Below are 12,366 nucleotides of genomic sequence, written 5' to 3' on the forward strand. Positions count from 1 at the left end.
GTACATGCACCCAATATTGGAATTCCGGCGTGTATTGTTCTCTAGTGGCCCTGCTTACGAACTTAAGTTTCTGGTTATGCTGGAGGGAGAAGCCTTGCAGTTGTGTCTGGGGCTCCCTAGGTTTGTAGCTAACAATGTTATGTATCAGGAACCGCGTTTCCCAACATTGCCTTGTCGATTCCGCATCCTGACAGTGCAGTCATTGTTAAAATTTTATAGCTACCCGTTAACACGATCTGAATGTGCTTTTATAAATGATCCAGACTCAATTTCTTTTTGCTCACTGACCACGTTTTCGTACACCACAAATTATTTTTGTTCAGAAGCAACTAGACAGGCTAAACGTGAAAATTCGAGATGTGCCTGCAGCAAATGTGTCAAATCAGAATCTTTAGATAGAATACGATGAGATTTTCTCCTCTAAGCCTAAATTTCAATCATACAGGGTCTTAAATAGAGGGCAGCAAGATTATCTTGCACACGTTCAAATAAGTAATACCGTAGCCGCAGACATTTCAGTAATAAACGAAAAGACAGGCATAGGTATTGACTGCCCTTCGCTTGGCTGGTCATTTTCGTTAGGGGTGCCGGACTTCACCACCGTTTTCCAAGCTGAACTCTTGGCAATTATTCTAGCACTGTGCAAGCTAACTTTGAACGCCCATAGCGCAATAACAATAACAGACTCCTTGTCAGTATGTACGTCGCTTACAGCTTCATTAAAATAAATTGCCTTAAAGACGTTCCTTACGCCTGTTGCTCCACAGCTGAAGCGTGTAAAAATATTATGGGTACCTGGCCACTATGGTTTAAATAAAACGAAATGGCTGACTCACTAACGCGAGCTGCATTGAATGGTCTAACACTTTCGGTCCTTCCTGTAGTGGCCAGCATAACTGCGATTAGATATAAAAAAATTTTCACTTCCTGCAGACGCCATAAAGTCCATAACATCACAGACAGAATTAAGGCAATTGAAATTTCAGGCCAAAATCTGGTGGTATCATACTAGGCAATGGGAAGTCATAGTAACTGGATTACGATGTCGTGCACCCCCACTAAATCTATATTCACACAGGGCTGGTCAGGCGATACCGCCCCTATGTCACCTTTGTTTAGAAATGTGATGTCGCCGTTACAGACTACTAAGAAAAAGACTTCTTGTTATTCCATTCGCTAACCTGAGGCTGAACTTCGCAAATGACAATGTACTTACCTTCGGTGCTTCGGCTCTTGGCTTCAGCCACGAGAACGCGTTTGATACTATTTGTAGTTACCTTCACGAAACAAAACCGAATACGACTTTAAATTCCTACTTGCATAGGTATTCTTATAATAGTAATAACCAAATTAAAAAAAAAGGTTTTCCTATTGTTTTAGTTTCTATACGGGATAACGATTAAAGTGTCTGATCTGAACGTATGAAAAAACAATTATTACACTCATTTCCTTTTATGTATGTCTTTCTTTTTTTGGTTATCAACATTCAATACTTAAAATACCTAAAAGAATCATATGAACAATTCTTGGCCAATCCCCCAGAGTGGGTATGAGCCATAGCAGAGGATACACTTGGTTTCAGCGCGAGTTTCTTTCTCTGGAGTTTGGACATACGTGCCGTGTCTGCGACTGTATGAGAGGTGCGAACGCTTGGTTTTAGTTCGAGTTTCTGGAGTTTGGACATCCGTGTCATGTCTGTGACGGTCTCTGGTTTAACTCGAACCTCTCTGCGCTGAGAACCAACGTAGAAACAACATAGCATCACCTAGCTAAAGGCTAGCAACGGCCTAGAAGCAACCTTGACACAACCCTCGTCACCTAGCTAAGGTCTAGAAGCAACTTAGAAGCAACCAGATTACTCTTCAGAATCGTCCCGTTTCGCTGCGTATAACCATTGCGCAGCTTGCACTAAGCCTTGCGCGGTTTAGTGCAACGTTTTTTTCTAGGAAAAAAAAAGAACTATCGCTTCTCGGTCTTTTGGCTGAGAGCATGATCAAGAAACAACATAGGTTCTTAATGGATCAAGCATTCAGGTCATAATATTTTATCCCAGAACATCGGAGCACTTCCGATACCCATTTCGGTTTTGGCTCAGTGGATTGCATTCCTCAGTGTCGCAATATAATTTTGTTTTGTTCAATGACGCAATATATTTGTGTTTTGTTCCTTCGTGTTTTGTAAGAAAGCACGAGGTACTTATACACGTCGTTCTAGCATTACAAGCTTAACTTTTGCAATATATGGCACTGCTATCAACTGAATCATCAGTTTTTCACTAAGTCCTGCGTTTTATACTCCCGGATCAAGAAATTGGGGCTCGATAACCGGTGTGCTTGCACATTCGATTACCTATAGCATTTATGTACATGCGGCAACGCGCTAACTTAGGTTTGCTGGAATTTACAAGTACACCCACTGCCCATAGCAACAAGTGAATTACGCATGAATACTTCCACTTTGGAAGGCGAAGCCGCACTGCACGTTTTTGTCTCGCCGATATTGATCTAACCTGCATGCGTGACAACGCCTGAAGCAACATGCGCGAATTCACGCATTTATGATATGCCGTTCCTGTTCTTAATTATTACCCTTCTTCGTCCTATTGTCCAACTGCCGTGTAACGTATACCTTCGGAGGCATTGACTCGAAATGAAGGCTTTCGTGAAACGTGGCGCAATGGCGTTCGGAAACGCCGCCACGAAGCTGCCATGGCAACGGCATTTGGCGCGAATCCGACGCATTGTCGCAACGGCAGCTTCAAAAACGCAAGTGACATCGTCGCTTCAGTTGCTGCCGCTGGCGCTTTTAATAAAGCAGAGCTCGTTAAACAGGAGCGACGCGCCGAGAGTTCCGAGAAATTAACATGCAGATGTGTCGCCCGTGAGCGTTAGCGTTAATAATTCCTTCGCAGACAATGTTTGCACCGCAGGCGTTATCGCGTTAACATTTTCGAAGAATGCTTCCGAGCATTTTTTTTTTTTGCGAAGGAACCAACGGGAAGAAGAAAACAGTGGCTACTGCGAAACTTGGTGCCGGAATACTTTCGTTTGGCGCAGCTCGTGGGCCCTTTTTTCTTTCACGATGTTAACAAAACGAAGCTGTTACAACACATCGTAGAGGCGTAATTTGCGAGTCAAATAGGAAGCCGGGTTGTATTCGACTGCGCAAGTTATACCCTCTCACGTGGCACTGCCTGGCTCTCGGAGGTTTCCTTCCTGCTTGTAATTTAATTGAATATATATATATATATATATAAGACTTCGTAGGTTGAAATTTCTGTATTTTTAGTTTTAATAAATATACTTTTTATAAGTCTGGCCGTATCAAGCAATGTTTACGATCAACTAAGTAAGCGTGTATTGTCAAATGACGTATGGCTTAGCAGATTCATAATATGAGGGTCCTTTTCAGCTTTTTTTCTGACAACTCAATAATGTGCAGCGTTGTTTAAAAACGGAACGGAAGTTTAGCAAGGAAGGATTGCGAAACTGACTACAGGTTCCTGATGAACACGCCATTCAAGTCTCGAATATATAAGGACACGCCTCATCACTAATGCGCCTCGCCATTTGCATATAGCGATTAAGGTGGCGGTGAATGCGTGTCGTAGTGTTATGCAGCAAGTATTTCACACTATATATTAAGGACGGCATGTTTAAACTTTCTTGCACCAACTACTGGAGAACATTAACGTGCACAAGGGGAAGACGCAGATGTCTTAAACTTTATTTTAACAGGGTTGAGGGGTACGGGTATTTCTTGGATCGTTGACGAAGCCCTTATTCCATTGATGATACCTCACCAGTGCCCGCTCCGTAGATACGTACTTTGCTACTTCGTGCTGCATTTTTTAAAAATACCATTTCAAGCCATTTGCATGACATTAGTTTTTGTTTACTTTCAGAGAAGCCAGACAGCCCCCGAAACTTGAACATTAAAGAGGTGACCAGTCAGAGCGTGGCGATGTCTTGGATGCAACCGTACAGCGGTAACCTTCCCCTCACCAGCTACATCGTCCAGTACAAGCGGGATTCAGGTGTGTGGCTCATCCGCGCCCTTTAAGGTCCACTCCACGAAGACTCCGTAACACGTATTCACCCGGAATAGTTTCTCCTCTTGCCGAAACCGCTTATTTGTCCATTCAGCCCTACCGCTTCCCGTTTGTGCCTCATCTGGCATTAACTAGTTCACGACCTCTTACCTTCCTGGTCGTGCAACGTATGTTATTAGCATCGTCTATCATATACGTTTGTATAAGCGAACAAAACCCTACGAATACAACCACCGCTTGCCTTTGCTCCTTTGCTCCCAGAGCAAGGGAGCAAAGACGGGCCGTTATGAGAAGCATGCCATCGCTTCGTTTTCATGTTTGCGTCCGTTGCCGAGCTTGTTTTATCTATTAGCAAAACAGAGAGCTGACCTAGTTGGTAGGTATTCATGTCAAAGAGACAGAGCTGAGCTAGTTGGTTGGTATTCATGCTAAAGGGACAGAGCTGAGCTAGTTGGTTGGTATTTATGTTGAAGAGACAAAGCTGAGCTAGTTGTTGGGTATTCAACTTAAAGAGACAGAGCTGAGCTAGTTGGTAGGTATTCATGTCAAAGAGACAGAGCTGAGCTAGTTGGTTGGTATTCATGCTAAAGGGACAGAGCTGAGCTAGTTGGTTGGTATTTATGTTGAAGAGACAAAGCTGAGCTAGTTGTTGGGTATTGAACTTAAAGAGACAGAGCTGAGCTAGTTGGCAGGTATTCATGTTAAAGAGACAGATCTGAGCTAGTTGGTTGGTATTTATGTTGAAGAGACAAAGCTGAGCTAGTTGTTGGATATGCAACTTAAAGAGACAGAGCTGAGCTAGTTGATAGGTATTCATGTCAAAGAGACAGAGCTGAGCTAGTTGGTTGGTATTCATGCTAAAGGGACAGAGCTGAGCTAGTTGGTTGGTATTTATGTTGAAGAGACAAAGCTGAGCTAGTTGTTGGGTATTCAACTTAAAGAGACAGAGCTGAGCCAGTTGGTAGGTATCCATGTCAAAGAGACAGAGCTGAGCTAGTTGGTTGGTATTCATGCTAAAGGGACAGAGCTGAGCTAGTTGGTTGGTATTTATGTTGAAGAGACAAAGCTGAGCTAGTTGTTGGGTATTCAACTTAAAAAGACAGAGCTGAGCTAGTTGGTAGGTATTCATGTTAACGAGACAGATCTGAGCTAGTTGGTTGGTATTTATGTTGAAGAGACAAAGCTGAGCTAGTTGTTGGGTATTCAACTTAGAGACAGAGCTGAGCTAGTTGGTATGTATTCATGTTAAAGAGACAGAGCTGAGGTAATTGATTGGTGTGCATGTTAAAGAGACAGAGCTGAACTAATTGGTTGGTATTCATGTTAAAGAGACAGAGCTGAGCTAACTGGTAGGTATTCATTCAGATACCCACGAACTAGGTCAGCCTGAGCTAGTTGGTTGGCATTCATGTTAAAGAGACTCGACCAACTACGGGAGAGGGAAGGGTGGGTGATGCGCTCCAGTGAAGCTTTGCTGCGCCTAATGGAGAACCCCGAGCACTCTTATATGACCGGAGGTGACGTGATGTCATTTTGTGTCGTGTGCAGAGCAGTGGACCCCGGACGTAATGTCAGTGCGCAACTCCCCCAGCGAGCTGTCCGTCGTGGTGCGCAACCTGAATCCCGTCACCACGTACAACTTTCGGGTGGTCGCGGAGAATGCTCTCGGACACGGAAACCCTAGCGAGGTGGTCAGCGTCATCACTAAGGAGGAAGGTGGGCCGCCTGTTACGGCTTCTTGCGAGTTTCGCTGCTGCTGTTTCAGCTGCTATGACCGTAGCGACGTTTTTCATAGGTTTGGAGCTTGTTTTTTCACCGCCCTATTAAAAAAGCAGGAGACATTTTTAGCTAACTATAATTGCAACATGTTTCATTGAACAAATGTTTATCTCAGTTTTTCCCGCAAAATAACTGTCATGTAGTTAATAAGATAGAGAGGGACAGAAGAGAGAGAAAGGAAAGACAGGGTAGTTAATAAGCAAAACAATGTAATAAATGATACATTTTGCTAAATTATACTGTTTGGTGTATAAGCAGTGGTTCGACTTAGAAAGGTTAGTGACGTTTGTAACGAAATTTTATTGGATATATATAATTAAATTTTCCTGCAGAAAAAATATAACGCTGAAATGTCCGCTGCTACAAATCGAGTATACAAGCATATTCTTTCTGCTATTCAGTATTCGACGCTACCATCACTTACGATGAACATACGATAGTCATGCACGTCGCCTTTGGTGTAGAAAGCGTGTATCCATGAATTTTCGAGGGCGTTTGCAGTGTTCATTCTTCTATGTGTACTGTTTAATAACGAGAATGATATCTAAGGTGCACTATCGGCTCCTCCAGATTCATGCCTGAATCTGGAAGCTCTGGACACATCGCTGGTACGTGCATTGTGCTAATTACGAAAGGCGACGAAAGAGCCGAAACAAAGATCATACGGACATGAAAAAGGCGCGAAAGCAAACAAAGACACCTTACCAACCTACTGTGCAAAGAAAGCTGGCGCCATCTAGCGGCGCTAAGCTCAGTGAGAAATATTGATTAGTTGGCGCTGTTTCTTGCGCATCTGTTAGGTGGCGTTAGCGTCCTGGGCGTTCTAAGCACATTCGGCGCATTTCACCGCATTGCCTACGAGTATCGACGCCAGCTGTCACTGCGTCATTATTCCGTAATGTTTTTCCCAATCAGTTCCCTGTTTGTCGTGATTTGTCAAATCTGGTCTTAAAATGCAGCACTGTCAATCGCATATACCATTAGGTCATATAGTGCATGAGGTGTTCCGTATTTATAGTGTCGTGTTATGAAAATGCTGATTGATTATTTATGTGATAAAAGCCAGACAAATAAAAAAAAATTACGACTCATCTACTTTACATAATGAGCGGTCCACTTACCGGGCTGGCGATTTCAATTCTTCCTTTACCAATTCCCTCCCTCTTGATATAGTCACTCACATAGCACCAATTATATCTAAAATCTCACAGTTGCTTATCATTTCCTCAGGACTAGGGACAGAACTCACTTGTCTTTCCTCCTACCCATTCCTAATTTTCCCCCTGACCTCCGTTTCGCGGTGTATACCTACTCTTTCTGCCAATCTAAAGGAAAACGTCGGCGAACTAGTTGATTATACACATATAGATTGGCAACAGCACGAAACTGAGAACAAATTTAAAGGCGTCAATTCATTGTGTGATAGAGTCCTGGGCTCTTTTTGGTTAGTGCTAATTCCCAAACCAGCTTCGTGTCAGAGTGCAAGCAGGACGCCCAAAAAACCGCTGTTGGCTGTTACGTACCACTGAAGGACAAAAATTTGCGCTATCGTAAATAGTTATTCTGCTCATACTTTACTTTCAAAATCTGCTAGTTCAATTTCTCTTTACGGACCCCTTGTAATAAGGGCAGTCATCAATGCATAGGTAGCTTAACTCAGAGCTCATAAGAGAGAAAATCGAGTTAAGTTAACTTGCAACATGCGCAGAAATGGGGTTCTCTAGATTCAAACATTGGGCCTTATTGCCGCTATGGTGGTAGATGTGCGGTGAAATGGTTTGCTGTGGTTGAGTGTGGTTAAACCATGTTTGTCCAGCGATGGCTCGCTTTTGCCTGCTATGGGAATGGACAAGACTATTGATTTGAAGAGATTTAAATCTATTGCATGCCTTGGTTTAGGCAAGAACAACGAGAAGTCTACACGCTTCAACTACACGTCGCGACAAGGGAGCGAACGTCACACTGTGTAGGGCTAAGCAGTAAAATAGAAAAAAATGTCGCCCGCATCTTCCCACAGGGGGAACTCGAGTAAATGCGTCGCAGAGTGGTGGGGGTATCGCGTGAATGTTGCGTAATTAGGTTTCGCAGAAGCGTCGCGCTGCCCGAGTGATGGATCCGCTGCTCGACGTTCACGAACGGTTACTGCTTCTCGAGCACGACGTTCAGGGTCCACAGCCCGTCGTTGCCGTTTCGCAGCTGCTTCTCGTTTCCCGAGTGAAGGATCCGCATCCCGATGTTGCCGTCTCGCAGCAGCTTCTCGTGCACGAAGTTCCGGGTCCGCAGCTCGCTTCAAATGCTTGCGTTCAGCGTCGTATGCTCATCTCTTCGCAGACTTGTCTTCGCGTTGCTTGCTGTTGTTGACACCGACGATGGTGAGGGTGGGGTAACGTTGCCTTCAACGAGTGGTGGGACGCTGATTGAAGGTACTGTTGCTTCCATCGCATCTACTCGAGTCAAGCAATGCGTCAAGTCAAGCGAAAGCCAAGTAAAGACGCCGTTGACTGAATTCCGAACGCGCGCTCCGCCGCTTATATACACACCGCCCGCGTTCGATCGACGGAGGGAGGGACGGAGAGGAGGGAGGGAGGGAGAGGAGAGGCTTGCTGCCGGCACGAGACGAGCCGAGCATGCGCAGTGGGGTTGTGGACGGCGGCCGACGCCGCAGGTGCGACTAAGAAATGCTCCTCATTTAAAAGAAAAGAAGGCAACCGAGCCTCAGTAAATCATTTGCAAGACGAGGGAGCTAACATGGTGGCATGCTTGACAGTACGTGACCGAGTAGTCCCATATAAACGCAAACTGCTATAAACTAGCTATAACCTAACGCACTCGCGAGAAATTATAGAAAGTCATGTACGCATACACACGCCTTACGGTTAAGACAGAAGCATTAGCTTCCAGAGGAAATTATTTTCGCATGGCATGTGAAACAACATTCATCGCTTTAGAGAGTTGCATATACGGTGTAAGGTAACAAAAGCTCAATTTTCACTAACAAGACGTGTACGAGAGACAACAGGGCAAGATGTTATCAATGGCTTGTCGTCCATTTACGCCCTGGTTCACGATCTAAAGCGCAACAGTTTTCCTCCTCCCCTTCCTTAACGTCATCGCCATTAATACGACCGGGATGTTCACCATCATGCCGTCGATTCTCTTTCCTTTCTTTCAGCCCCAAGCAACCCCCCAACAGACATCAAGATTGAGCCCACGAGTTCCAAGTCAATAAAGATCAAATGGAAGGTTTGTGGCATTACTTCACGTACAAATGTTGGCCTAAAAATCACCTTTTTGTCTTGTATGAATACGGGCAACAAGACTTCATATGAGTATGTACACACTCATAGGCAATCATTGAAGAGAAAGACTGCATACAGCTGAAATTTAACGCGTACCCACGCTAACGTTCCCTTAGTTGTTAATTTCCAAAAAGATGCTCACATGAATCATTTTGAGGTTCAAAATCATTTTGCAATGTTACTGATAAAATTTTATCGGACCTCTGAAGGAGAATATTTACTCACTTGCTATACGTGGAGTTTTCTCACTTGTCGGCGCTAAAGTAGTCGCAAAACTTTCCGCACACGGAGCAGAACGGGAAAGCCGTTCAATATTTCACGACGAAAAATTGAGCTCCTGCCCGTGGACTACAGATAGACACCGGTGTTGAGTATGACGTGGCATTAACACACATCTTGTACCTTATACATGATTCGTAATAATGAATATCGTATCTTCGATTTGTCTAATTTCGTGCGAGTAACAACAAGAAATAACCTCACAGTCAAAAGGACTCGCTTTCCACAGGCTCCCCCCTCTGAAGACCGACGAAGCCCTGTGAAAGGATACTACCTAGGCTACAAGTTACATAGGTCTGGGGAACAGTACGTCTACAAAACTCTGGAGAGCTCGAGGAGTAGCGACACGGAGGAGTTCACGCTCAACAACCTCCGCCGAAACACCGAGTACTCCATACGCCTGCAGGCCTTCAACTCGGCCGGCTCCGGGCCAGCCAGTGAGGAGATAGTGGCGAAGACCCTAGAACATGGTGAGTGCTCTTGTCCATGCACTATTAAACTCAATAAGCTTCACATTAAATGTTACCCTGACGTTAGTCGGCAGATACTGCCGCTGCAATAAACGCTGAACGGGTGACTAAAGCAACATAATCTCTGTGCTTACTGCATAATTAAGTTCATGCATCCTTGCAAAGCCTAACATATATCACTATTCGTTGATTGAACGTAAATTCCCATTCACTTAGAATGCACTTAGGACATGTTCCTATTGGCTGCTGCAACTACTACGTGGTAGTGAGACCAAGCAGGATGGTTGCCAATATAATGACAGTTGTACTAATGCTAACAGTTGCGCTGAAAATGGCAGTATATTGTTATGCTCGCTCACTGTACTTCGCTAAAGTACTTCGTATATTACGCTAGCTGTATAGCTGAACAATCACTATATGATGCCCCTGTGTGATTAATGGAGCGGCTTTTTGTGGCACATTGTATGTTGTGACATTATATTAGCTACCATGCGAAGCGTGTCACTAGGTTCATGGAATATGTACACACATCTGTCTACATACTGGCTACACGAAACACCATGTTCTGACGTAATGATTACAATGTGTTCATGTTCACATTAGTGGGAATAAAAGAAATAAAGCAGTGGTACTTCACATTACAGCCTAAACTGCTATCGAGAAGCTTTCTATGAAAGAAAAATAAGTCATCAGAAAAAATAAAAGCAAAAAGTCCTTTAAAATTACTGTACGATTAAAAACGAAAGGGAAATGTTCAGGGGCTCGTTTTACTTTGTTAGACAAAATATTATTGAGAACTAACAGAGAGTAACTATAGGGGATGTTATTTGTAGTAATTATGACATAAATGACAAGAAAATAAAGTGGATTAAAATAACTTTCCGCCGGCAGGGACCGAACCTGCCACTTTCGAACGCGTCCGATGCTCTACCAATTGAGCTACGGTGGCTGTCATCCTCCATCCACTTTAACGGGTATATATGTGCATTTAAACCAGGCAGTGTTAATCAGCGCCGATGAGGACGGGAGGATGACCGCCGATGTAGCTCATATGGTAGACCATCGGACGCGTTATTCGAATGTCGCAGGTTCGGTCCCTGCCGGCGGAAAGTTATCGTTTCATACACTTTAATTTTTTTGTCATTTATATCACAATCACTACAAATAACATCCCCCTATAATTTCCTTGGCTTGATCTGTCTGTTCTCATTAATGTATGATTAAAAAGATTCTCTTATTGGTATGAGACAGCATTCTAAAACGCTCTAATTTTTTTTATCGATATTCCGAAGTGACGAGTCTAAGGTAGACTCAGTAAGAGCAGCACTAAACTCCTGCATGAAAAACAGGTAACTTAGAGGCAACTGCATTCCGCTTTTAAACGCGAACTAAAAACTTTTGCTAGACTCTGTATAAGTAGCGAGCCCTCACATAAAAACAATAAAGTTAGGCAGAGAAAAGTTACACTAATGAGATATAAAATGTATTTCTGAGAGTGAGCGTGAATAAGGAGAAAAGAAAGCGCTCTTCCTTGAACTTCTTATCGTAGTCTGCTTCAAGGAGCACGATAGCAAGGCTTAAAGGCACTCCGACTATCATCCATTAACGAAGAGTTTGTGCGCAAGCGGTACTTAAGTGAACGCTTCGTTAACTTGGTTAGGCTTTCTACCATAAAAACGAGGCACTCTTAACCTTTGAAGCAGTCGACGCGCCATCTCCTGCATGTGGGGCGAAAATTCTTCCCGGAAAGTATTGATTCGTCTGGGGGAGCTGTCGGCAGATGGCGCGATGGTTGTTGGTCGTGCCCAAATCTGTGTTTGTTGAGCCTTTGAACGCGGATCGCTCTATGCTGAGACCATATGAATGAAACTATTACAAACGTAAGAAAAGAATCCAAACACAAGAAATTTTCTTACTGGATTTTTTTCTTTTTTTTTTCTAGAGACGTCCTTATTTTAGCGATGTGATAAACCGAGAAGTGTCGAGAGGGTCCAAAGATACCGAATTTCCGATTATACATTCAGAGGCGTCCCTTGGAGAGACGTGAAAAGGATGTTGAGTTTTTACGTCTTCCGAGTGGGTTAACTCTGATGTCGAAGATAATCTCAGAGGCCATGCAGTTCTAAAGTTCGCGAAGAAAACATTTTCTGTAAGTTAGCAATCGTGCGTACTGATTCGTTTAGTCGCTCTCTTTCTATATTGGCGCTTGAGCGTGCGAACATTGTTATGCTGTAATTGTAACGTTAGAAGCGTAATACTGCTGTACGTAGTTTTTTTTTTTTCAAGAATAAACCGCACTGATGAAAACAACGCGAAGCAAATGCCATAAAAGAACCAGCAGATGCGTGCATCTGAAATATTTGCAATTGCAGTACCTGTCCATCCTGTTCTACTTTAACGACAACGTACGCTATCGTTACTAAAGAAAAGTAAACGCGCCGAGCTTACAATTGGTTTTAATATTTTTTCTCTTTAGTGTGTGATCTGA

The 12,366-nt window shown here is 43.6% G+C and overlaps 1 protein-coding gene across 1 annotated transcript in view; it reads left to right on the plus strand.

Annotated features, from left to right (window-relative positions):
• The window catches only part of LOC119381769 (Down syndrome cell adhesion molecule-like protein Dscam2), a 400,583-nt gene that overhangs the window by 368,362 nt on the left and 19,855 nt on the right, over positions 1-12,366 (plus strand). The window contains 4 exon segments of the mRNA XM_049412889.1: positions 3,905-4,036; positions 5,600-5,767; positions 9,003-9,073; positions 9,638-9,878. Of these exon segments, the coding sequence (XP_049268846.1) occupies positions 3,905-4,036; positions 5,600-5,767; positions 9,003-9,073; positions 9,638-9,878 (612 nt within the window).

This window comes from Rhipicephalus sanguineus, chromosome 2 (genome assembly GCF_013339695.2).
Source record: "Rhipicephalus sanguineus isolate Rsan-2018 chromosome 2, BIME_Rsan_1.4, whole genome shotgun sequence".
Lineage (NCBI taxonomy): Eukaryota > Metazoa > Arthropoda > Arachnida > Ixodida > Ixodidae > Rhipicephalus > Rhipicephalus sanguineus.